This window comes from Pteronotus mesoamericanus, unplaced genomic scaffold (assembly GCF_021234165.1).
Source record: "Pteronotus mesoamericanus isolate MK-2021 breed Mesoamerican mustached bat unplaced genomic scaffold, CSHL_Meso_final contig_1, whole genome shotgun sequence".
Lineage (NCBI taxonomy): Eukaryota > Metazoa > Chordata > Mammalia > Chiroptera > Mormoopidae > Pteronotus > Pteronotus mesoamericanus.
This window is the reverse complement of record NW_026554998.1, coordinates 4631219-4657448: the sequence shown is the minus strand read 5'-3', so window position 1 is coordinate 4657448 and position 26230 is coordinate 4631219. Positions and strand designations below refer to the sequence as shown.

The following is a 26230-nucleotide window of genomic DNA, read 5'->3' as shown; positions in this document are numbered from 1 at the left end:
GCGGCCGCCCGCGCCAAGGCCGGCGGCCGGGGCACACGCACCGCACCAGACACGCTAGGGCGGGGCGGCGGCGAACGGCGAACAAGGGACTCGGTTGTGATTCGGCCCCCAGAGGCGGCCACGCACGGGCCCGGCAGGCGCAGGCTGGGCTGTTGCTGGACTGAAGGTGCGTTTGGGGAGACGGTCCGGTGCTGACCGGGCTGGGGGGCGGCGGGGACCAGAGCCCGGGTAACGGCCGGCACAGGCGAGGCCTCCGTGTCAGGGGGCTTCGGTTCCGAGTGTTTTATCCAGAGAAAGTTTGGGGAAGCCCCTCCCTCGCAAGGTCTCCCAGAAGCTGCTTTGCACCTTGGGACAAGCGGAGGTGGTTTGGGGACCCCCAGCCCCAGGGGAGCCGGGCTCGCCTGCCAGGGAAACTCCTCAACGCTGGGCTTCCCCCTCGTCTGGGCGTCTCGGCCCAGCAAGGGGCACAGCGGGGTTGGACTGTCCGGCACAGTGGTCAGTATCCCAGGCCGGCCACACAGGCCTCCCAGGACAGGCCAGCACTGCACCCACCCCGAGACCGTCCTGGGGGGCCCCCGCAGCTCTGCCAGGACCCGGGGGCGGGGAGCGTGAGGGAGGAGCCTGGCCCTGCTCTCTCGCTTCAGCCTTAACTTCCCACTTGAAGCCCAAGGGGCCTGTGGGACGTCCCCTTGGACACACTGCCCGACACCAGGAGCCGGCCCTGGTGAGCAGGACCCTGGCGGCTGCCTGGGCTGTCCCTGCAGAGGAGGGTGAGCAGGGAGGCCGCGGCCCCATCGCCCTCGGCTCCAGCAGGACCCGGCCGCCCAGCCGCATGGGGTCACCAGGACCCCGCAGCCTGGCCCCTCGGCCACGGGGGGCGAGCACGCTTCGGCGTCCCCCCGAAGATGAGGGAGGGCGGGGGTCCCCTACGATGAGCCCGCAGAGCCTGGGGAGACGGGAGGCGCGTGGGGGCCGCCGGCCGGCACCTCGGCCTGGCCTGCGTCTGGTGTGCCCTTGTTTTCAAAACGCACGGGTGGCCACTTTATTCCAAAGGGGAGTCTGGAGGGAGAGGCAGCCTCCGGGCTGCGGGGACGCCCACCCCCTCGGCCCCGGACACAGGGGAGCCCCTGCGCGGGACGCGGGCGGCGGGCGGCGGGCGGGCTCAGACGGTGAGGGAGATGAAGCTGTTGTAGCGCTGGATGTTCCGCTTGAGAATCTCGGAGCAGGGGCCCAGCACGCGCTCGAAGCGGGGCCGGTCCAGCTTCACGCACTTGAGGGGCCCCCGGGCCACCACCGTGGCCGCCCGGGGCCGGTTCAGGAGCAGCGCGATCTCCCCTGGGAACGAGAGGGGCGACGTCGGGGGCCGGCTGGGGCTGGGAGAAGCCACCAAAGCCGCAGGGCGCTGGGCCACTCTCGACTCCAACAGACCGAGCGGCGCGCGGCGTGAGCCCGTCCTGCGCAGAGTGCGGGGCCTCCGACCGCGAGCGCCACGCCCCGGCCCCCGGGCGCCCGGACGCGGCGTGGGGTCTGACCCTCCCGCAGCACGTCCCGCGCTCCCGGGGACGGCCCGAGCCCCGCCCCTCCGGGGCCCCTGCAGGCGGCCACCTCCGCGTCTCCCCGGGACCCTGGGACCCCGGGCACCGCAGCAGCGGCCCCCACTCACCGAAGTAGTCGGAGGGCCCCAGGCGCCCCACCTCCACGTACTCCTCATTCGGCGACCGGCGCTGGAGGACAGAGGCGGTGCCCTGTGGATGCCGAGGGGACACAGGGGGTCACACAGGGCAGGCCCCCCAAGCTGAATTCCACTTTCCTCCCCGTGGACAGAGGGCGCGGGGCCGGAGCCGGGTCTGCCGGGGCGCCCTCCGGAGGCCCGCCCTCCCCGCTGCGCCCGTGCCCTCGTGGGCTCGCTGGCGGGAGAACCTGCAGACAGCTCCCAGCTGACCTTCGCCGGCGCTCAAGGACTGCGAGCACGTCACGCCTGGCACGCGGGTGAGCCCGGGCTCAGGGTCACAAGCCCGTGGGGCGATGCGGCCCCTCCGTGACCCCAGCGGGGCCGCGTCTGCAGACCTCGCCAGGCTCAATGATTAACAGGAGGCCGTGGGGGCGCGGCAGAACCCGGAACCGTGGCCCCGAATGCCCCTGCCCTGGGGAGGGGGGCGGCCGCCGGGCAGCCTGGGGCAAGAAGGCCCCAGGTGGGGACGCTGGCAGGGCGGGGCGTGGGGCCCCGAGACCGCCCGTCCTCTGTGACCAGGAGCAGGCGGCGGCGGAGGGCGAGCTCCCTGAGCAGCGCAGTGCCCCCGCTGCCCCGCCCGGGGCCCCCCGACAGCCCCCGCTGGTCTCGAACGCCTCCCTCGTCGGCCACGGCGCCCTCCTCTCCCCTCCCCGTCACAGCCGAGGACACTGAGCTGGGAGGCACGTCTGGCGTGCCTGCCCCTGCTTAGCCGGGGCACGCGTGACTGCACTTCCAGGGGGCTCCGTGCACCAGCCCGGCTGGCCCCCGGCTGCCCCACGCTGGTGACTGTGCCTGGTTAATGTGTTACGCCCCCCACGCCACGGTCTGGGAGGCAGCGGGTCAGGGGACCCCGTGGTGCTGCCTGGAACCTCCCCCCACCCCTGCTGGCCCTGCTCCGGGCACGGGCGTGTTTATGGTGCCGGCTGATGGACGGAGAGGGACGTGCAGACGCCGCCACCGAGACGAGGAGCCCTGGAGGGGAGCAGAGCCCCCGCGCGGCCCCAGGCGGCCTCCACCGCCACGCTCTGGTCTGGCCCCGGTGCCGGCCGGGGGCCAGGCACGGCTCCGGGCTCAGGGCCTCGCGGGGGCGACGGCCGAGAGCTCCAACGCCTGGAACCGCTAGCCCCGTAAATGAAATGCTGCAACAGGGGCGGGGGGCGGGTCCGGGTGCCCCTGGGCCTGCACCTGCTACGCCTGGTGCGGCGACGCCGGCCTTCCTGCCCACCTCAGACCGGCGTCCGCCCCGCCCCGGACTGTGCTCGCCTTTGAGAGCCAGGGGGGCCCAGGGCCTCGGCCAAGGGACATGTCGGCCCGTGGGGCGTGCGGTGGCAGAGCCCCGGACGGGGGACCCGTGTTCGGCCACCACATCCGGGAGCCCTTTGTTACAGCCACTAAGGCTGTCCCGCTGACTGTGACCGCTGCCCCGAACGTCGGCCTGGGAAGCCGAGCCTGAGGCAAGGAGCAGAGGACAGGAGGGCAGGCGGACCGGGGCGCGGGGCCCCGCCGCACGGCCAGCGAGCACCCCCACGCCCGGGCGACAGGCGCGGCCGGCACCGGCCACGGGCCGCAGAGCCGCAGTCCTGGAAAAGCCCCGTCCAAGCGGCGCTGCCCAGACGTCCTCGGGGGACAGTGAGCTGGAATTTTGGGGGCTGGAAAAACACACTTGCCAAAACTGCATCTCATCATCCCCCAATTTTTCAGTTATTCATTCTAACCCAGCTCGAAAAATAAAGCGGGTGGCAGACCCCAGGTCACGGCCCGGAGGACTCAGGAGGGGGAGCTTCCTGCCGGGCACTGGGGGCGGAGGGCAAACGACGCGTTCTCCTGTCCACTTTTTGGTTTTTAACCATTTTTTCTACAAAATCAAAGACAAAACCCACCGTTTGGGCCGGCGTGGCTCTGAGGAGAACGGAAGGCCGCCGGCCGCGGCCTGGGGCGCGGGACCCTGGGGGGACCTCCACCTGGGGCGCGGGGCGGGCGGGGCTCCAGACCGGCCTCTGCCAGCCACAGCGCCCGCACAGCCCAGGCGCACGCAGGCAGGACAGGGGCCTCTCGGCGCCGACCAGCCCCAGGGCGGAGGGTCCAGAGCCACGCGCACGCAGGCCTCGTCCCGCTCACGGAGGGTCCAGGAGAAACTCGTTTAAGTAAATACATGTTAAAAGAACAGCATCACAGCCATAAACAGAAACTGGCATCCCTGTCACAAACGAAACGGCAACCAGGAAGGCGAACATGTGCGGCCGGAGCCGGGAGGGCGCGGGAGGCACGTGGTCCCCGGCAGGGTGTGCTCGGGCACGCGGGGTCCTGCGTCCTACGCGAACCTGCCGTTGGCTGGCGCCTTTCTGCATTTAAGCAGAAACAGACTCCGAGCAGCTCATGGGCACGCAGGCGCACGCGGGCGCAAGCCACGCATGCACATGCGTTCACACACTTCCACGTGTGCACACACGTGCGGCATTCACACACACACAGGTCGCACGGCCCGCGCCTGTGAACACCCCCGGGCAGATCTGGGGTCCCTCGGGCTTTGAGCCCTGTGCCGCGATGACCGTGACAAAAGCTCTGTCCTCCGTGTGGGAGACATTCCCGCGCCGTCCCTGACAGCCACGTCCCTCCGCGTCCCTCCTCGCCTGCGCTCCGTCCCCGAGTCCCCGAGGCGGCGCGTCTCAGAGCTCCCCGCCGGCCTGGGGCTCTGCGGGCGGGGGCCCCGCGGAGCGGCTTCCCGCCCTCTGCTCGCCGGGCACGTCCGTCACACACCCTGGGCCGCGCACCGTCGTCAAAACAACTGTAAAAACACACTTGCCAGGTGAGCGGCCAAGGCCGCCTTCGTGCCAGTGTTTAATGGACCCTCCGTGAGGCCGCGGCCTTGGCACAGGCACAGCGGCGGCTTCCGTGGGAAAACCGGGAGCAGCACGGCTCTGGTGCCCGGGCCGGGGGCAGGAACAGGTGGCTCCCGTGCAAACGCGAGGGTCCCCGCCGCACGCCCAGGGACGTCCCGTGCCCCGAGGCAGGCGGTGCCCCCCAGGGACGGGACGGGGCTCCTGCAGAGCCAGGCCAGAGCCCCTCCCTGGGGACACAGACGCCGTGATCCGTGGCAGGGACCCTCAGACCCCGGCAGCCACCCCAGCTGCCACCTCCCTGGGGCCCCAGGACAGAGGCCCGGGGCCACACAGACGCTTGGCTTCCCGACTGTCCCCTGCTTCTGCTCGGGGTGAGTCCGCGCCGAGAGGCCCAGGCGCTGGCCCGGCCGCAGCAGCTGGGCAACGAGGGGAAGGCGCCTGCCGGCGGCGGAGAACCCACGCTCACCTCACCAGAATCCCTGTCTGACCCTGGCCGTCGTCGGCCTTTGCAGGCTCCGCAGGGCGGCTCCGCGGCCTGGGGCAGCCCTCCGTCCCCGTCAGCGGGCGGCACTGGGCGCGGCCCCTCCCTCCTCTGGGCCTCGGTGGGAGGGTGACGGTCCCCGCCTCAGGGACGCGGAGGGTCAGAGGGTCCGAGGGCCCGAGGGCCCGACACGGACACGCGCGGCAGAGAGAAGGGCCGGGAGGCGTCCGCCGTCACCGCCACCGGCACCATCAGCAAATAAGGGCGGGCCTGGCCCACGCACACGGGGGCCGTCCACGCGGCGGAAGGCGCCTCGGCCCCGGGAAGGAAGGAGGCACTGCCTCGGCCGCGGCGGGGACGCGCCTCGGGACGCGGGGCCGAGCGAGAGGGCCAGGCGTGGAGGGCACGCACGGCGTCACCCCCGGCCGCCCGCTCACAGAGGCAGGATGGAGGGGGGCTGGCGGGGGAGCGTTCCCTGGGGACAGAGTCTTGCTGGGGAGGAGGGGGAGGCCTGGAGGCGCCGGGCGGTGGCCGCACGGCAACGGGACGTGCTGACCGCCCCGGACACCTGGCGGCGGCTCCGAGGGCTGTCACCCGTGCGTCCCCGCGGTCGAAAGAAACAGAAGGTGCTTTTGACGGGGCCTGGATGTCGGGATCCGAACCGGCCCCGGTCTCTCGCCAGGGCGGGGGCCCCACCCTGAACGGCTCGCGGTGCAGGGACCTCCTGCGCCTCACGAGCCGCGGGAGCCGCCCGTCGCAGAAGCCGTCCCCCCAGCCCCCCGCAGCCAGCCCGGGAGGGGCAGCGGGGCCCGGGCGCCACTGCTGGGGACCAGCGCCGGCCAGAGGGACGCAACCCTCAGTCCCACGGAGGCCGAAGCCATCGGGGCCGGCGGCCGGGCAGCGGTGAGGGGGAGCCCGACACCCGTGCCAACAGATGCGCCCGGCGCTGTGCACCTGTTCGGGGTCCCCGCCAAACTTGCGTCCACGGGGACGGCCTCTGGCTGCTGCTCGCCTGCCTCCCGTGGAGCCAGGGTCCAGGGCAGGCGGGCCCGCAGACCCGCAAACACGCTCCGCACCGGGCCCTCTGGGGCACCCGGGGGCCCGTGGGATGACTTGAGGGGGAGGCCGACACAGGCCCGGGGGCTTCCGGCCGTGGGGGGCGGCGCGGGGCCCGGGGGCGGTGGCTCTGCTCCGCGGACACGTCCCCGGGCGGACGCGCGGGGCTGTGGGTCGGTCCAACCCGCGCCGGCTCTGGGCCCTGAGGACAGCAGGGGCAGGGCCACACGCGCCACCCAGGGCGCAGACACTGGGAGCAGAGAACCAAACCCGCCCCAAAAACAGTCTTAAAAAGGAGCCGCGAGACCCCGAGCTCTGCCATGGCTGTGGACCCGGGCCCCCAAGCCAGCCGGCACCTGCCACCGCAGGCCACCGGCCCGGCCGCAGGACCTGGCCTGCCGGCCCCCAGGGAGGTGACGCGACCGCGCAGGCTCCTCGCCCAGCCAGGCCGCCTGGAAAAGCGCTTCTTCCAGGTTGGCCCAGGCAGAAAGTTGTTATTTTTCTGCTACGAGAGACAGGGCCGAGGCGGCGGCCTCTGGCGCTGACCCGTGGCCAGGCAGCGCCGCTCTGCGCTCCCAGCTACGGAAACGGGACACGGCCGGCCGGCGGGTTCCAGGGCCAGCGCTGACCCTGGCAACCGCAGACCCGTGAGCGTCGGGGGCGCGCGACCAAGGCTGGCCCGAAGGCACAGGGCCCGGGGCTCCAGCGGCCCCTCCCTCGCCCTGTGCCTGCGCTCCCGCGGCCGGCACGCGCCCTCCCGCCGCACCTGGGCACCCTGCACCCACCCGCCGTCTGGAAAACTTCCGCTCGCCCTCAATACGCCGCCCCAACCGCCCACACCCTCCCTGGCAGTTGACGGTCCCTGTTCCCTCCTGGGTCCGTGTCCCTGGCCTTTGACATCGGCCGAGCCCCCTCCGGGAGGGACCCCGGTGACCTCCGCGAATGGGTCAAGCGATTTCCTTCCTCTGCGAATAACCGGCCCGCCAGCCACCCTTGAGCCCAAGCGGCTGCTCAGCGGGGGCGCGGCAGGTGCCCAGGGACCCAGCGGCCGCGGCCGCGCTGCCCGCGACGGTGCTGGGTCCTCCACGCGCCCCCTCGGGCACGAGGAGGGGCTGCTCCCGGGCCACCGGCATCTCCGAAACGAGCTGCACTGCCGTTGTGGACATTCATAACGTTCGCTCGCTGAGAGGAGGAAAATCCAAGCTAGCGTTTCCATGGCAACGCCACCCGGGCACAGCCGGTGTGAGAGCGGTGGCAGTTCGCTCTCGGGATTTTATGGGAGCCGGCTGGTGGGGTCCAGCGGCCCCCAGCGGCACAGAGGTTTCCGTGGGCCAGAGGCAGGGCCGCGTGGAGCAGGCCGCGGAGGGAGCGGGGCGGCCCGCCAGCCTCACAGGGCCCGCGCCCTCGCGACGCCTTCGGTCCCCCTCTGCCCGGCTGCCTCGCGGCCAACGCCCTCTCCCCCTGGGACGGGCCAGCCAAGGTGCCCGCCACGCGCCACCGGCCTCCCCCGCGGGCCCCGCGGCCAGACAACCGGGCCACGTTTTCAAAGAGAAGGAGGAGGTCCGATTTTTATGTGAAATACCCTGATTTGGGGGTATTGGTAAGTCAGGCGTTCAAATGCTGAAAGAACGAGGGTGCAGGTCAATTCTGTGCATCCCTGGGCTGAGCAGCGCGGCGACGGCCGTCTGTGGGGGGCGGGGGGCGCCCGGCTGCGCCCACAGCCGGCCCACGTGCCTCAGGGAGCGCGTGGCACGCAGCTCCTCCCCGCCCCTGAGGACAGAGAAGCGGGAACAGCCGGGGGAGCCCCGCGTCCCGGAGGCGGCGTCACCCGAGGGCGGCCCCGCGGTCCCCACCCCTCGCCCTTCCTCGCTCCCTGGGCGCGGCCGGGACGCGGCCCCGGGGCGGCGGGGGTGCTGGCCACCACAGCTGCTCGCCCCGATCCGTCACAGGCGCCGCGGCGGCAGCCCCGGGCCACCTGTTGCCGGCGCCCGCGGGGGCCCAAGGCCAGGAAACGGGAGTCGGGCGGGTTCGGGGGGGGGGGGAACCCGGCACCGTTTTCTCAAAGGAAACTTTTAACCTGAGGTGGCCGTGGGCGATGCTCAGTCGTGAGAAATGACGGGGGGCGGGCGCTGCGCCCCCGCTTCCGACGGGCCCCTCGTCCCTCGCGGGCGGGGCACCGCGTGTTCAGAGGACACCGCCGGCTCCGGGGGGCCCCAGGGCGGGAGGACGCGGCGCGGGCGGCGCCCAGGCCGGACTCACCTCCGTGATGATGAAGAAGTCGTCGCCCGGCTCCCCCTGCACCACGATCCTCTCCCCGTCCTCAAACTGGACCGGCTCCAGCGCGTCGGCCACCGTCAGGCGCTCCCACTTCTCCAGGGACTCTGGGGGGACAGGGGCGCGTCACCCCGCCGTCCCGGCGGGAAGCGCCCCCAGGCCGCCGAGGGCGTCGCTGCCTCGGGACTGGCCGCTCCCACCCCCTCCCCGCCCGCGGGGTCTGCGTCGGAAAACACCCGTCTGTCTCATCCTCAGGTGAAGAGAGCAAACCACAGGGTCACAGCGAACCCGAGGGCTGCGCGGGGCTGACCGGCTCAGGGCGGCTGCAGCCCCGGCGGGTGCACTGCGGCCCCGCTGCCCGAGGTCAGAGCACTTGCCTCCCAGGCCACGCGGTCCTGGGGTCCTGGCGCTTGCACACCCGCGGTCTTCCCACCCCGCCTCACGGCTTCCCTCACCCTCCGTACCCTCAGGAAGGAAAACCCAGTGTGTTCCTTTTAAAAGAAAATACGATGGCCTGATTAGCTTTCTTTATTAACTATTTTTTGGCAGAAGAAACTTCCCTGGCCTGTACCTACCAGATGCTCCTTATGTAGGTCAGCGGCTAAAAATACGAGGCCGAGCCTTCGTTTTAGATCTGGGCTGGGAGCAGGGAGCGCCTGCTTTACGCGCCCCCCCGTTGGCGCGGCCAGCGCAGAGGCCCAGCCCGCAACACGCTGCGGGACGGCGCGGGGCCGGGGGCGGCGTGGGCACCCAGGGCCGGATGTGCAAAGCTCCAGCCCCGGCGCACGGCGTGTTGACACCTTCCCACAACGAGGGGCGTAGGTGTGTGCGCTCTGCTGTTCTTAGGAAAACGGCAGCAGAGAGTGTCCACGCGGGGCCCATTCCGCCCACGCGGGGCCCCCGGGGGCCGGAGCCTACGGCGTGGCGGGGCCTGACGTGGCCTGCCTGCCCCGATCCCAGCTCGGGCCGAGGCCCCACCAGCCGTGCCTGGGCCTGGGCCTGCGTCCTTCGTGCCTCCCGCCCCCTTCCACTTCGCCCCGCGGTCTCGCTTCCGCCCCTGCTCCCCCACGGTGCTGACTGTGTTCTCCATAAATCCTCTGGCGATCTGTTTTCTGTTTCCCTGGACGTGCCTTCTCCCCGGCTGGGCTCTCGTCCCAGCTGGACGTGGGGGCTGGGGCGCCGCTCGGTGCTGCCGCCCTGAGACTCGGCCGTGTATCTGGACAGGCTCGCCGCCCGTGGCCTCGGGGACCGGACAGGTGCCCAGGCCGAGCCTCAGCCCCCGCTGTGCACCCCACCCCGACACCCAGCGGTTTCTGGCGTTTCTCGTTTCTGACTCCACCGCGTTCTCGGAAGGGGGCCATGCCCCACACACCACGTTCACACGTGGCCTGGCTGGGCCTCTCCGGGCAGGGCCCGTGCTGCGGGAACACTGCTGCGTGGTTTTCTCCGGGGTCCCCGGGGCCACGACACGGGGTCGCCCCTCACCTGCCCCGGTCAGTCCCTTGCGTGGTCTGGAGCCGCCCTGTCCAGACAGAAGCACCGCCTCGCACACTTCTGCACGTAGATGGACTAGAATGAACTAAGGCTTGGCCCCTGAGGGCAGCCCAGGCCCAGGGGTCGCGTCCTCACCGATGCCTCCCGGGCAAGGCTGGCCCTGGACACGCCCAGGCTCACGGCAAAGCAGCGTCAACACACGGGGAGCCTTCGCTGCCGAGGGCGCTGCTGACGCTCCCCAACTCAGGGGAAACGCCCCCAGTGTGTTGATCCGACCCCGGGGCGGGCGCGTGCCGGGCGGGACGGTCGCAGGAGCAGCCAGACTCGGGGGGACGCGGAGCCCGTCGGGGAGCGGCCCCACGGGCCGGCCTCTCTCACAGGGGAACTCGGGGGACTCCAGCTCCCACAGCAGCGCAGGCGGCAGAGGGACCGATGGACAAGCCGCCACGGCTGAGAACACAGCAGCTTGGGCCCGAGAAACAGCGGTGTGTGTCTGCACATGTTCATGCGTGTGTGGGCGTGCGTACATCCATACATGTGGGTGTCGGCGCGTGTGTACATGCGTTTGTGCACACGTTTGCGGTCTGTGCCCCGTGCACGTCTGCGAGTGCGTGTGTGGCCGTGGCGTGAGTGGACGCGCCGCGGCCGTCGCCGGCGGGGGGCGGGGGGCGGGGGGCGGGACTGACCCAGGATGGAGACCTTGCTGAGGAACCCCTCGTACACCTTGCGCCTCCGCAGCGTGCTGCCCTGTGGGGGAGAGGGGGACAGTGAGGCGGGGCCGCCGGCCCGGGCCCTTCGACGCCCCCGGGTGCCCCCGGGGCACTCTGAGCCCCTCGGAGGACACCCTCCAGGCCCTCCGCGTCCCACGCGCCCCCCCAGGGACCGAGAGCAACCGCTTCCGGCGCCCGGCACCCGGTCCCCAAGACAGAACCCCATGGGGTCTCCCTGGCGGCCTCCACCTGCCCCGCAGGACGGCGGACGACGCCGCGGAGACCGCAGCGGCGGCGGGCAGAGGCCGAGAGACCGAGGCCCCTCCCTCCTTCCCTCCCTCCTTCCCTCCCGCTGGCTGGATGGGGAGACCGCGGCTGCGCGGCCTGGACGGCCGCTGGCCTGCTTCCCACTGAGAGGCGGGGACACCGGAACAGCCCGCCCGCCCTCAGGTGGTGCCGGAGCCTCTGCTGACAGGCGGGCGCTGGCCGCCGCCTGCGGGCCCCCCTGCAGGGCTGTGCCTCCCGCGTCACAGGCGTCACAGGCGCGGGGCCACCGGGGGCCACAGCAGGGGCCGAGGGGATGGGGATGGGCCTCCGGACGCCTGACCCTCAGTCCCAGGGGCGGGCAGCGCCTCCGTGTCTCCGCGGGGTCCCAGGACGGGGCTGGGCCCCAGCGGCAGGCGAGAGCACCTGCGAGGGCGGGAGGAGCCGAGGTAGGGCTGCCTGACCCCCCGCCCCCACCTCACCGCCACCACACCGGGGCCTCGGCTCAGGGACGGGAAGGGCCTGGCCCCGGTCCCCACCCAGCCCCTGGCAGGGGGCCCGGCCTGCGGCCCGGGAAAGCGTCTGTCCCGAGGCTAGAGCGGAAGGGTCCGGAAGGCCGGCCGGGCACAGCGCCTGGGCCCCGGCAACTCCGCAGCCTGGCCTGGAGCAGGTGTCAAGGTGCCGCCGGAGGGGTGGCCCGGTGCCCGACTGGGGACTCATAACCCACAGACCCACACCGCCCGCCAACGCGCCTCAGCCCCAGGCCACCCCCTCGCTGCGAGGGACCCCCCAGGACACGGGCCGCCAGAGCCCTGCAGCTCCCGTGGCGGCCGGTCCTCAAGTCCCGCCTGGGGCACCGCCACGACCCGGGCACAGCCCTGGATGGGGACAGGGAAGGGTTCCCAGCCCCCACCCCGTGGGCCCACCTCGCGGACGGGAGCCCGAGGCGCGCAGTGATGGGGAGCCCCTCACGGGCCCGGACCGCTGCCGAACCTCCCCGCCCCCAGCCAGGGCAGGCCAGCTGCTGCAGCGGGACCGGACAGGCGCAGGCAGACACCCGGCCCTCGGTCCGCGGGGACGCTCCTGAGAGGCACCGCCTCGGGGGCGCCTCCCCAGGCCTGGAGGTTCCCCGACTGCCCCAAGACTCCGCGTCCCCAAAGCACAGCCCCTGGACACATCACCACCCACTGGGCCTTGGGGAGACAACCAAGCCCTGGGGGGCGGGGGCAGCCAGCAAGGGCAGGTCCAGCCCCTGGGCAGGCGCATGGGGAGAGGCCACGGGTCCCCCGGCAAGGTGTTCACCTTGGCTACCACCTCCCGGCAGGCAGGGACGCCCCAGGAGCCGGCTCCGAGCCAGCACCGCCCGCGGGGGCCGCCCTCGGCGACAGGCCCCGGACCGCGCACGAGAGCGCCTGCCCCGTGGTCCCCTGGGCGAGCGCGGAGTGGGCACAGGACGGGGGTCGGGCCGCCGAGTCGGCCGCTGCCCTGAACAGGCCACCGTGGCCTACACACGGGAGGAAGCCTAGCATGACCGTGGCCGGCACGCCCAGGGCTCAGTCCCCACGTCAGGGCACCCGGAGGCCAGCAGCCCCGCCGCTTGGGCCCCCGTGCCCCCGAGAGCGAGCCAGGCTCCTCAGGGTGCAGGGCGCAGCAGGCGCGCCAGCCCTCGCGGCCCAGTCCAGGCAGCTAGGAGACAGGGGAGGGGCAGGGAGACGTCCCCAGGAATCTGCCGCCGGTCGGGAGCGTCCCAGGATCCCCCCACGCTCTACCCCGCCGAGGGCGCGGTCAGGACCCCCCGCGGCACTCACCATGAGGATGCGGCGGTAGCTGTCACGGTCGATGCCCCAGAGCTTGAGGTCCGTCTTGGCCTTCACGGTGGCCGCCCGGGGTGTGCCGTAGATGAGCGCCAGCTCCCCAAAGCTGCCGCCCTCGCTGATGTTGGTCACCCACTCGCCGTTCACATACACCTGGGGATGGCACGAGACATGTCGTAGGGCCCCCCCAAGGGGCCCCGCAGCTGCGGACAACGCAGCCGCCGCCGCCGGCCCCTGGCTGGTGGGCGGACCGCCGCGCTCTGCGGCCAGGCCTGGCCTCGGCCCCCACCGCCCCCCGCCCGGTTCCGTCCACCTTGGGACCCTGGCGTCGACCCCCAAGAGCGGGCGGCCCACAGCGGCAGCGCGGCTGGAGGTGGACGCGGCCTACCCGGGCCGCGGTCCACAGGAGAGCCAGCCCTGCCTCCTCCCCGGCGGGTCTCCCGCCCCGCTCCCTGTCTCAGGGAGCCTCTCTGGGCCTCGGTTTCCCCGATGGCGCGCTGATGAGAGAGGGCTCCCTGGGCACGTCTGCGCCCCCGCCAGGCTCCCTGCACGGGGCTCTCATTCATCGGCTGCCTCCCCCGCCCCGAGCAACCCCCCCGCCGGCCGCTCCCCCCGAGGGCCCGTCCTCCCGGCGCGGCCCTCAGGCCCCTGCGCTGCAGTCAATGGGCGGCCGGGCCGGCGAAGGGCCCGGGACAGGCTCCCCTTTCAGCCCCGCGGGCACCGCCCGCGCAGCAGCCCCGCCGTGCAGGGGCCGCGCAGGCTCCGTGTCCGGCAGGAACAGTGCAGGCTGTTGACTGTGCAGAGCGGCTACTATGAGTGGACACAACGCTCGCTGTCTTCCCCCTGCGTGTCAATGAGCTAAAGAACAGCTCCCGCTGGCGCAGCGGGCGCAGCTCGGGAGGGAACGGGCTGCGGGGAGTCACCGAAGCCGTTCTTGTCGAAGCCAATGACTCGTTATCCGGGCGGTGACGGCCGCGCGGTGGGGGCCTGGGCGCCCGGCGGCCCGGCGGCAGGGTCGGGAGGCCGGGGCCACCGCGCGGTTCCGAGGGAAACGGGGGCAGCAAAGCCCCCCGGACGGGACCCTGGGCGCCCGATCCAAGAGGCTCCGCTGGCGCAGAGGCCCCGCCCCCGCCCCGGCAGCCCCGGCCGGTCGGCCCACAGCACGGCTCTGGCAACAGCGTGACCGCAGGCAAACGTCCGTGCGCCCGAGTCCTGCGTGTGCGGCTCTGTGAGGTCGCCGCCGCCGCTCGGATCAGGGTGTGGGGTCTCCGGGACCCTGGTGCCTCGTGCGTCACAGGCGAGGCGCACGTCCCGCTGCCGCCCTGTGTGCCTGAGGGCCGTGGGCCCGGTGCGCCCGTGCCCAAGGCCACGCCGCGGGGGCCCGTCCCGGGCGGACGGCTGTTTCGGTGTCGGGCCGTGGGCTGGCCCGGCAGGGCTGCTCCCTGCTGCGGGGCCACACGCCGCCCTCTCTCGCGGAGGACGCCTGGGGTGGCGTGTGCCGCGTCGCAGGGCCGGTCGCACGGCTTCCCGGGGCAGGTCCCGAACCCACGCCCGCCAGCACCCACCGCGCGGCCCCCGAAGGGGCCTCGTGAGGGAGACGCAGCTCCAGGGTGCAGACGGCCTCCCCCGCCGCCCGGGGACCCCGGACACCGCCACCCTGAATGGCAACGCGGGGCTCGGGCACCCCCGCCACCCACCGAAGAGCCCAGGGACCCAGGGATGGGGGGGGTCTCCGCAGAGCCACCTCGGGGGCCGTGCCCCCCAGCTTTCCCGGGCGCACCCCCAGCACGGGGTCTGGTGCGGAGGGGCAGGGCGGAGGGGCCCGGGGGCCCAGAGCGCTGACCCGGGGCCGCGAGGACCCTTCCTCCCCAGGAGCCCGAGGAGGCGTCAGAGGAAACCATTGTGCGGCGCGGACGCCCGCGGAGCACAAAGGGCCGTCTCTCTCAGGACACTGGCCTCAGTCACCACGGCCGGCACAGTGCCGGGCCCCACCCCGCTGGCACGCACAGGGGCTGCTTCTTGCTTTATTTTTTGTGTTTTCTTCTTATTTTAAAAGAAAAACAGCAGGAGGCCCCCCTGGGCCACATGCACACTCCCACCCGGCCGTTCAGCCTCCCACCGTCCGTCCGTCTGTGCAGCAGCCCCGTGTGAGCCGAGCGCCCTCGGGGCCCGGCCCGGGGTCCGCGGGGGGCAGGGGACTGCAGCTCACGGGGACCTACTGACCCCCGCGGACGGGCTGCAGGCAATGATCACGCACACACGCCCACCGTGAACAGGCTACAGGCGGCAGTGGGAGAGCAGGCGTGGGGGGTGGGGGGAGGGTGCACAGGAGAGGGGCCGAGCCCAGGCCGGGGGCCGAGCCTGAGGCAGGGGCAGGTGTGCGACGGCCCCAGGACAGCACTGGCCCTGGAGGGCCAGGATGCGGCCACACTGTGCGGGGGGGGGGGCAGGGGCGGGCAGGGGGCAGAGCCTGGTGAGCTCCAGGAGGCCCGCGGGCGCTGCCACCGGTTTACACCCGTGACACCCCTCGGTGCTGCGTGGGGAGCAGCCGGGGCAGCCGGGGCAGCTGGCGTGGGGCAGAGGGAGCGGGGGCCCCCAACCGGGCCCCCACCGGCCGCCCGGGGCCAGCGGAGCCCTGGACGTCCGACGCAGGGAAGGGGCCGGCGCGTGACAGGCGGTTCTGTCGCGGGCTCAGGCCGGAGGAGCTCCGCCCGGACCGGGATGGAGGGGGAGGCGCGGCCAGCTGAAGGCTACGCCACCTGCTCACCGAGCTCCCAGGAGTCGGGCACGGGCGGCCCCGGGGTCCGTCGGCGGGGCCGCCAGAGGCAGGACAGAGATGACAGTGTCGCCACCCGGCCGTGCCCACCTGGGCTGCCCACCTGGACTAGCAGCTGGGGCCCCTGGGGGCCGGGGGAGCGGCGGGAGAGGCCGGGCGCGGGGGCGGGGAGGGGCCAGACCTGCCGCCCTGCACGTCACCTGCTCCGACCCCGGACGCCCCCGAAGGACGCGGGGCCGAGTCGCCGTCTGCAGAAGCGGACACGAGAGCCGTCCCCGCGCCGCCCGCCGGGCCAAGGCGGACACCACCGTGTGGTCTCTGTCCCCCAGCCTCTGCCGCCACCGGCGCCGCCTGGGGGCCGAGGTCACCCACATATGTCCCCAGGCGGTCGCTGTGGGTGTTTTCCCAGAAGGTGAGAAAAAGGCAGGGACCCATCTCCCCGTCGTTTCCCAGGCGCCCGACAGGAAGGGGGAGGTGTCTGCGCAGGTGAGCCAGGCCCTGAGTCCAGGACACCCGCTGCCCCCGTCCCCACGCCCTCCCTGGAGGCGTCCCTTGCGGTGGCTGCGGCTGCTGGCCCGCCTGCTCTCGGCGGCCCGTCCAGGAAGTCTCGCCTCGGAGCTGCTCGTCCCACCAGGTAAACCCAGCCCCAACCTGGGCGGCCGAGAGCCCAGGACACCCGGGAGGGGGGCAGCAGGTTGGTTTGGATTGTGCTTGCGGTGCGAAGGCGTCCCCTGTAAAGCTCCTGCCTGTGGCACCCGGCCCGCGGGGGACAGCCGCCCGTGGCGGCCACTCCTCAGGGTGGCAGGCCGCTGGGCAGCCTCCCGCCAGGGGAACCCCTGTCCGTCGTGGCTCAGGGTCCCCGGCAGCCCCACCTGTCGGCCCCGCGCACGGGGAGGCCAGGAAGGCACTGAGCTGCCGTAGAAAAACGCCACAGCCGGCCCTGGGCCACAGCCGCCCAGTTACCTGGGCGACGGGCCGACAGAGACGCCCCAAGACCGGGGAGGAGGCTCCGCACCCCCACGCTCAGGGCAGCACCGCTCAGCACAGGCAGCCGGTGGAAGCGCCCAGCCTGGCGCAGATGAACGGGCGAAGCAAACGGACGGTCGCTCGGCCTTGGAGAGGAAGGGAACGCTGGCACGCAGGACCACGGGATGCGCCGCGAGCCCACGGCACGCGTGGGCCGCGCTGCCCGCAGAGCGACACGCTCTGGGTGACCTTGCGAGGCACCGGCTCTGCGAGGTCCCCGGAGCCCCAGGGCCACCGCCCGGAACCGGGAGGGGCGTCGGGGGGCGGGGGGGCAGGCAGGATGTCGTGGGGAACCATCCCCGACGTGCAGGCAGGGAAAGCTGCGCGACAATGGGACCGGCTTCCGGGCCCTGAACGGGACCCCCGGCATCGCCCGGCCGCCCGTTCACCTGGACCGTCGCGTCGTGTGCACGTTGGGGGTGAGGAAGCCGAGCGGGGCGGCAGGCGGGGGTCCTTTCGGGCAGAAATGCTATGTTCCACGAATAAAACAAACTGGGAGATATTTTTATACTTAGGAAGATGAATTATAGCTCTTGGCAACGCACACACCAGGGCAGGCACTCGCGCCGTCTCTGGAAAATGGTAATTTAAACCGAACCTGGTGCTCTTGGCACTTGGTCACCTGGCCGAGACCCAGGGCACCACGGCCGGAGGGCAGCGTCCACCCGGCAGCAGGGACGACGCGCGGGCGCCCGCGCTCGGGTGCCCAGCCCGAGCCCCGCCCGCTGACAGGGCGGGGCCCTTCCGGGGGGGCTGGGGCACGGGTGGGGGCAGGAATGCGGATCCGGGGCCCCCACCCCCCGCCCTCAGGAGACCAGCCCCCAGCACATCACTGTCCCCGTGTCCCCCTGTCCCCGCTGCCCTGCGGCAGCCCAGGCGTCCCCTGCCCCCGGGGGGCACCTCACAGGCACCAAAGGCAGCACCCAGGCCCGGCCTCGGGGAAGCGGCGGCGCCTTCCTACCCGGGACAGTCACACCAGTGACAGCGGAACGCGCGTCCCCGCAGCTCACCGGAGCCAACCCGCCTCTCGCCCCGGCCTCCTGGCCGAGGGCTCTGACCCCGCAGGTGCGGCTCCGCCCGCGCGGCCGCCCGCCGCCTCCCGGGCAATCGGGCGACCCTGGTGGGCTGTGCGGCCCAGCGGGCCGGCCAGCCCTCGCCCGAGACAGCAGCCGGGACGTGGGGGTCTGCCCAGACAGCCTGACCTGCCGAGGCCGGGACTGGGGCTGCTGGACCTGCCACGGCAATGTGTTTGGGGAACCCCCGGCATGAGGGGCCCTGCTCCCCTCACCAACTGCCCACGTGTGTCCCCTGCTCCGGACAGAAGCCGGCACGGCAGCAGGGTCCCAGGACGACAGCGCCAACTGGCCCCTCCGCCCTCAGTTTACAGACGGGCGCGCGGGGGGCGGGGGGCGGGGGGGCCGACCCGCTGGACCGGAGCGAGCCCAGCGGGCGGGGGCCGCGTGCCGGGCGCCGGGGGGCACCCGGGGGCAGGGGCCTCTTTCAGGGCTTCAGCCCCAAACTGCAGGGCGACCTGCACCTCAGCCCTGAGGCTGGTCTGTGGGGCCTGCCCTCGGGCGGGGAGGCCCCTGCGGGCCAGGAGTGGGAGGGGCCGCGCCCGCTGTGGCCGCCCTCCGCGCCGGCCGAGGAGACAGGCGGGCCTGCCGCATGGGGCGGGGGGACAGGGCGGGTGACGGGAGGGGACAACGGGTCGACTGGGGGGACCAGAGGGCGGGCGCCGGCGTCCCGGGCAGCACCGTGCCCAGCGGGGCCGCGGGCTGCGTCGCTGCCCGTCTCCTCTGTTTCCTGGGCTGGCATTTTTTGCTTTTTGTTTTTTTCTACCCCTAAGGGAAGCCAGCAGGAGCTGACTCTGCAGGCTGGCAGCCGGGGCCCAGCACGGGGACCTCACCCACACTCTGGCCCTCCCTCCTCCACGCACTTCCTCTGCGGCCTTCTGCCCCTGCCTCAGTTTCCCCTTTGCTGGGAAGCAGACGCCCCTCCCCCCCCCCAGGCACGAAGGCCGGCCTGGTCCAGGGCCTCAGCGCAGGACAAGCGGGGACCCTGCCTCCGGTCGGGGGGGCCGGCCCTCGGGCATGTGTGTGACCTCCCAGTGCGATGCCCGGTGAGTCATTTCCTCTGCCGCCGCCTCCGGAAGCCGAGGGCCGCCTGCCCGGTTCCCAGAACACAGCAGAGTGGACACAGACAGGCCACTCAGGAGATAAATAAGCCGCGTCCCCCAGAATAGCTTGGCTGAGCCGGAGGCCGAGCCCTCAAATATCCTGGCTGGGGCGCCCGGCGGGGGCGGCAGCGCTGGCAGCGGGGAGGCGGGGGCCCCCTCGAGGGGCCACGGTTTGTGAGGAAAGGGGAGGCCGCGGAGGCCGCCAGGCGCCCCCTCCCGGGGCTGGCGTCTGAGCTCCAGGGGCGACTCAGGGACCAGCCTGGGACGTGGCGGCTCCTGGGGTCTCACGGGCACGTCCTGGCTGTGCGCCAGGGCGGTGGGCCCCCAAATGCTGGGGCGGATCCCGTCCCGCCCTGCGGCCGCGCCTGGCGGCCTGCGAGTGCCGGGGCCCGTGAGGGACGCCCACAACCATTCCCGCGGGGCCCCCCGACCGCGACGGTGCGGGTCCCCCGCCCCGTTGACAGGGCCCGGCCGCGCGAGGCCAGGACGGAGCGGCATCTGGCGAGGCCGGCGGCGCGACCCCCACGCCCCGTGCGCGTGCGCGGAGGAAGCCCGAGGCCCCCGGCCACCGGCCGGGGCGCAGTCCGGCCAAGGGACCCGCCTGCGGGACGCAGGGCGGCCCCGCCAGCGAGCACTCGTTTCAGACTCTGCCCTTCGACGCGTCTCTGCGCCCGTTACCTGGAACGGGTGGCCTCCGGGACTAAAACATTGGAAACGTACCCCTCAAAAAGCAGATTTTTCTGGACCTCAGCTTGTCAGTGCCCCGGCATTACGCACAGTGCAACCGGTCTTCAAAACTGGCCATGCACCGAGATGCTGCTTCCCAAAACTGGTTCAGAGGTACTTACGTCCACTTCTCCTTGATCAATGACGTAGAAGTTGTCACCTTCGTCCCCTGAAACCACAGAAAAGACAGCCTGTTCAACGCCGTGGGCCTGGTGCGGCACGTGTCTCTTGGAACCCCCTCTGCGCGGCTTCCTAACCCACATCCCGGGGGCTGGGTCTTGTCTATCTTTTTAAATTCTTTAAATAAAAACTATCTACATCGAAAGCGTGCTGCACAGTGATTTGATGTGCGTATTCAGCGTGAAATCGCTTCAGGCGGCTGATAAACACGCCGGCTCCCACACAGGCACCACCTGGCCCATCGTCCCGGCCAATCCCCGCGGTCGGCGCCGGCCGCCGGTCATTTAACAGCAAGACAGTCGAACTATGTTGCGTTCGCTTGTTAAGCAGCCTGTTCTTACATTTCGTCAGTGACTCTTCCCCAAGATACGGCACGAGAGTGTTCCACAGAGAGTTTCACGCCCGCGGCTCTCCCGGGAGCCGCCCAGTGGTCCCGGGCGGGCTCCGGGGAGCAAGGCAGGACATACCTTGCTGGATGACAGTCTCCCCCGCGATGTGGGTGACGGGGAACATGGCGTCGAATATGTCACTGAAAGGGAGACACAGCGCGTGTGAGCCCTGCCGGGGCCGCAGCACGGGACCCCCGTCCCCCGCCTCACCCAGGACGTGGTCCTCGGAAGCGCGCCACACTCACCGAGGGGCGGGCGCAGCCACCTGGCTTACGGGAAGCAGGGAAGGCAACCCCGCACGACCCCCCGGCCCAGGTCCTCGGCACAGCCTTCCCTTCGGCTTCTGCGCCCGGAGGGCATTTGCCGTTTGAGTTTGGGGTTTTTTTCCCGATACTTTATTTATTTATTTTTAGAGAGAAAGGAAGGGGGGAGCAAGAGAGGGAGAGAAACAACGATGTGTGGCTGCCTCTCGCGCGCCCCCTGCTGGGGACCCGGCCGGCAACCCAGGCCTGTGCCCGACTGGGAATCGAATGCGTGACGGCGTCGAAAGCCAGCCCCGCCCACGGCCTGCGTGCTGAGGTCCCAGGGCGGCCGCGGTGTTCGAGCTCAGAGCGGGGAGGCGGTGCTCGCACCTCTGCCTCCGTAGCAGCGGCTCCCGCCCTGGAGCGAGGCCCTGGGCTGGTTTGGGATGCGGAGAAAGGGGGCAGCCCGAACGCGGGCGGAGGCCGTCCTGGGGCTGCAGCGCCCCCTGTCGGCGGGGAGGCGCCCTGCGCTTCTTGACCGGGCTCTAGCGCATTCCGTCTAAACAGCGACTCCTCGGGCCCGCGACCTGGGGCGGCGGGGGCCTCCGGCGCGGGACCGAGCCAGCCCGGCGTGGGGCGAGAACCCCGCTGACCCGGCCCAGGACGGAGGCCCGGCGCACGCTCGGGGCCCGGGGCTCCCAGCCTTCATTCCGCCTCGCGTGGTCGGCTTGCGCAGCTGCACACACAGAGGTCACTCCTGCGTCACTGCCGATCGGTTCTTGTGTCGCTTCCCACACTCTGGCCCCGCAGCGCGGGGTGCGCTCACGGAGTTTGAAATGCCTGGCGGCTGGGCCCCGGTGGCTTCAGCTTGAGAACCGGCTGCAGGTGGCGCGCGTTCCGCGGGGGCTGCAAGGCGCTCCCGTGGGAATCACGGCCTCGTTGTCCTCCGTTCTACTCAGTGAAAGCGGGGCACAGGCCCCCGCGGCCGAATGGCAAGAAGCGCGGAAGCCCAAGTTGCTGGGGAAGATTCCACACGCCTGTACCAGAGGTGGACAGAGAGCGAGGCCGGGCAGGCAGAGAAGCAGGGGCAGAGAGGAACTGAGACCAGCTCCCCAGGAACACCCTTCCCCGCACTGTGACCGCGGCAGGGACGGGGGCGGGGGGAGGACAAGGACCGGATGGCCCCTCGGAGGCACAAGGCCCCGGGACTGTAGGGTCGGGAGTCCCAGGCGCAGCCCGCCGCCCCCGGCAGGCCAGGGGCCGGGCCTCGGTTTCCCCTCTGAGGGTGAGGGTGGGGCTCCTAACGGAGCGAGCTCGCTCCCCGGGGGTGGGGGCAGCCTCCGCGCGGTGGCGGCCACGGTGCACGTGCTCTGCCAGCGGTCAGGGCCCCGGGTCCCCGCACGTGGACCCGCCGCCGACACCACGCTCCCCTGATGGGGCGGGGTCTGTGGCCAGCGCTGGCTGGTCGCGGCGCCACCCTCCCTGCCCGCCCAGGATGGGCCCTTATCCCAGCCAACTCCCTCCCTCTCCAACAGCTGGAGCACAGTGACCCCAGGTGGCCGGCACCTCCAGCCAGCGGCTGCCACACGAGGGGACAGCACAGACACGGGGTCTGCAGGACAGGGCGGGCCCCCCCCCTTTCTCTCTGTCCCCTCCGCGGGCACGAGCCGCCCTTCCCGCCAGACCACACCCCGGCTCGGAAGGCTGCCGTCCTCACAACCGGGTGGAAAGGACTGCAACTCGGGAAGATACACCTGACCCAAAGAGAGGTCGGCCTCTCCTCTGAAAACTGCAGAAAGTCGCTAGGAGGGGAGGAAGGTCTGGACAGACCTTCCAGCTCCCGACCCGGGAGCCTCGGTGGCGGCCAGACACCGGTTCTAGATCAAAATGACCACAAACTCAATGCCGGCTCTTTCAATAGGAAATGATCTGAAATTCATATGGAAGCACAAAGGCCCCAGACGTGCCGAGACAGTTTTTAAAAAGAAGAACAGAGCGAGAGGGAGCTCAGCACCTGATTTCATCAGACAGCATGGGGGCGGGGGGACAGCACCGGACCCCGGACGGGCTGCGCGCACGGTTGCCGACCTGCGGCCGGGCCGAGGCCACGCGGCGGGGAAAGAACTGCCCTCTCAACCCGGTGGTGTCAGCACAACTGGACGTCCACGTAAGAAAAGCGAATGGGGAGCCTTACTTCACACCGTGCACAAAAAGTAACTCAAAGTAGAGCACAGACCCACATGGAAAAGCTAAAACTATACAACTTTCAGAAGAAATGTAGGAGCGCGGTCTGCTGTGCCTCAGTGGACTCAGCGCTGGCCTGCGAACCAAAGGGTCGCCTGTTCAACTCCCAGTCGGGGCTCAGGCCTGGGTTGCAGGCCAGGTCCCCAGCAGGGGGGGCGCGAGAGGCAACCACATGTTGATGTTTCTCTCCCTCTCTTTCTCCCTCCCTTCCCCTCTCTAAAAAATAAATAAAATTTAAAAAAAAAGAAATGTAGGAGAAAGTCTTTATTAATATGGGTGACACAGAGAATTCTTAGAGGTAACAAAAGTGCGATGCATCAAGAACTGATAAATTGGACTTCATCGAACTTTAAAACTTTAGTACTTTGAAGAACACCATGAAGAAAACAGAAAGATCAAATACAGACTGGAGAAAATATTTGTAAGCCATATGCATCTGAAAACTACCCAGAATATACGCAGAAGCCTCCGAACTCCACAGTCAGAGGCCCAAGAACTCGAAAAATGAGCAAAAGACTTGAACAGACACGTGGTGGGCGCGGTCGCCCCCCTGGCCAGTACCTCAGCAGTCAGTCGGGAAGCGCGGAGCAAAGCTACCCCCCGTGACAATGACGGAACGCGAAAGCCAGCCCCGACCCGGCCGGACGCGGAGGCGCGGGGCCGCGCACGCCACCCGGCGCACGGGGGTGTCGGCGGGGCACGCGCTTTGGGCAACAGGTGGCTTCCTTACACGTTAGGAAGCGACCCAGAAATTCCAATTCCACTGTCAGGAATCCACCCCAGGGCTAAGGAGGGCACGTACCACGCAGACTCGCACGCGCGGCTGGGGGCACCGCGCGCAGCCGCCCTGGACGCGAGGGAGGGAGGGAGGGAGGGAGGACCCGGCGCGCCTCTCCCCCAGCCGCCTAGTTCAGCCTCCACCCCATCAAGGACTGCGTGTCCCCAGTCGAGAAGAAGGCATTTTCCTACCATAAAAGTCAGTTCTGAGTTACTGGGGGGCGGGCAGGGAGGGAGGGGTGTGGGCAGAGGCCCCCAAGGCGGGGGCCCGCCACCCAGGGGCCTGCCCGCGGGGCCCGGCAGCTGCGGGGTGTGGCGGGGCCTCCCCCCAACAGCTGTTGCCGCCTCAAAGCACATCTTTGTTTCCCGCTCTGAGCAACTGTTGCTTTTTTTGAAGGACAAGCGCAGACCAGCTGTCGCTCGCTCGCTCTGGAGATGTGACTTGGGGAAGGCTGGATCCTGGGGAGCCACTCAGCACAGGAAAGAAACACACGTTCCGGGCCGGGAGGGTCCCTGGCCGGCCCCCCAGGGCCCTCACCCACCCTCGGCGCCCTCGAGCGCCACGAACGGGGACCGGCCCCCCGCAGAAGGGCTGCGAGCCGACAGGCGGGGCCTGGCTCAGAGGCAGCGCTGCGGACGGTGGCTCTGGCTGCACCTCAGGCGGAAGGAGGCGCGTGGCCACGGACCCGCGCGCCCGCGGGGACGAGAGCCGGTGAAAGGGGGCGCGGTGCCCTGACAGCCGTGCAGGGAGCCGTCGGACGTCGGGGTTTGCCGCCGCTGCCCGGCGAGGGGCTGGGCGGGAGGAAGAGGAGGCCACGGGCCGGGCCGAGGCTGGCGCCGGCCCTGGGCAGCCCCGACACTGTCCCCTCCTGCTGGGGACGCCTGAAACCCTCCACAGAGGGAGACTGTCTGAGACAGTGCGTTGCAGTCATTTTTTACCGAACAAACTCACCGAAATGCTTTTCAAGACACCAGGAGGATACAAATTTCTCTGGTTGTAAGGGCACCCCCGCCCGGTCGTCCATCCCTGCCCCACCTCCGCAGGTCCCCCGAACGCCCCACGCCCGCGCTCCCTTCCGCCCCCGAGCGGGCGCCCACGACAGAGCCCTGCACACACCTCCCCGACACCCCCACGTGCTCAGGGCGACCCCACAGCCACTCAGCAACTGCTGCGTCCGGCCCACCCCCTCGGCGCCCGCGTCCCCGCCGGCCCCAGGCCCACGTGGCGCCCCCCCCAGGAAGGCCGCCCCGTGACTCAGCCCAGTTCTCCTTCAAAACACAGTCCCACCCCGTCCCCCCCTGCATCCAGGCACAGAACAGAGCCTTGAAACGGGCCCCCAAACACACGGGAAGTTAGTGTCTTAACGGACGCAGCTCAGATCCGTGGGCAAACACGTCGGTCCGTGTAGAGAGGAGAGTTGGCACGACTGGCTGCTGCAGAAAAACAATTAAGCTGGGTTTATACGCCCTTAAACCAAAATAAAACGCCCGATGAACCAAGGAGGTAATGGAAGGCAGGCAGACAGGCAGGCAAAATGGGAAGGTTCTACAAAAAAGCCACGGTGCCTCTCTTTACTGTCTCCGGCTCTGGAAGGCGTTCCTGAGAAAACGAGACTAAAACACCTGCCAAAACGCAAAGTCCAAATCCTGTCCGCGGCCGGCGGATGGACACACACAGCGGGGTCCACCCGGCCGGGGGGACACCACTCAGCCTTAGAAAAGAAGGAATTCCGACACTCGCCACAACGCAGACGAGCCTCGCGACAGTGGGCTGCGGCCAGGAAGCCAGACACGGGAGGACCGGCGCGGTCCGATCCCACCCGTCGGAGCCGCAGCTGCCGCCACGTTCCCTGGGTCAGGAGGCAGCGGGTGGGGCTGGGGCGGGGGAGGGGTGGGCGCGTGTTTCGTGGGGACAGAGGTTCCATGTGGGAAGACAGTGTTCTCGAAACGGATGGCAGAGGCGGCCGCAGAGCAACGTGGATGTGCTCCCTGCCTCAAACGGGATGCCTGCTGACAGGTAAACGGTGAATTTCACATTATCATGTGTGTTTTACCACAAGGGGAAGATTACGGAAAGAATTTAAGCTGCCGTACGACAGAGGAGCCTCCTCGGCGCCGGACAGCAAAGGCCGGGTGGGAAAAGCACGAGCCGTGTCTTTAGTCACCAAGGGCCTAATTTGGTTCATTTGCAAGTGACTCATGAAAATCAACAAGAAAACAGACAACCAGTCAACTACAGAAAACAGCGCGTGAAGGACACATCGGGCAACCTGCAGACAAAGGCAGAAGACAAATCGGCGCGGGGACCGAAGCCGGCGCCCGCCCCCCGACGGGGCCGCTGAGCAAACACCCCGGCAGACGGCCGCATACGGTGCGCCCGCCCGCCCAGAATGCCCGCATGGCCCCTGCTCAGGGGGTCGCAGTGGTGGGCGGCAGGGCGTCACCCGGGAGCAGGGTCCCCTCCCCGCACCGAGCACGGCGTCGGGGACGGCACAGGTCCAGCCCTGCAGCCGCCCCACCCGGGACGTGCGGCCTCCCCGTGGGACGGGGCCTGAGAGCGGGGACGGCAGGGGCAGCCACGGCCCAGCCCCCCCGCCCCCGCGGGGCCCCCCTCTCGACACGTCTTTCCGCGCGTGAGGCCAGCCCGGGGCCCGAGCACACAGACGGCTGCGGAAGGAACAAGGACGTGTCCGGGGGGGATGCTCCAGAAACTGTCCCCACAGGAAGACACCATGGGCCCTCCCGGTGGCTTCCGGTGCATTTCAAAAAAAAAGGGCTCCCAACTGGGTTTGAGGCCCCGGCCCGAATTCAGCTCACGAGCGTCCGCTCGCTCCAGCGAACGCACCCCAGCATCCGGCGCAGGTCGGCGCGGACCCTCCCCCTTCCGTTCCTTACCCAGGCCCGTCCCTCCCTGGGGCCTGCAGGCCGCCAAATTCGGGAGGGTTTTATTTTTTAAGATTATTTATTTATTTATTTTTAGACAGAGAACAAGGGAGAGAGAAAAACATACCTGTGTGGTTGCCTCTCAC

The 26230-nt window shown here is 70.5% G+C and overlaps 1 protein-coding gene across 1 annotated transcript in view; it reads right to left on the bottom strand.

Moving 5' to 3' along the window:
* Window positions 1-865: 865 nt before the first annotated feature.
* The window catches only part of PRKAR1B (protein kinase cAMP-dependent type I regulatory subunit beta), a 39364-nt gene continuing 13999 nt past the window's right edge, over window positions 866-26230 (bottom strand). Inside the window, exons 4-10 of the mRNA XM_054566536.1 lie at window positions 20017-20078; window positions 19492-19538; window positions 12660-12818; window positions 10564-10624; window positions 8369-8490; window positions 1664-1745; window positions 866-1335 (exon numbers count right to left, since the gene is read on the bottom strand). Of these exons, the coding sequence (XP_054422511.1) occupies window positions 1163-1335; window positions 1664-1745; window positions 8369-8490; window positions 10564-10624; window positions 12660-12818; window positions 19492-19538; window positions 20017-20078 (706 nt within the window). The 3' untranslated portion in view covers window positions 866-1162. The remainder of the gene's footprint in view (window positions 1336-1663; window positions 1746-8368; window positions 8491-10563; window positions 10625-12659; window positions 12819-19491; window positions 19539-20016; window positions 20079-26230) is intronic.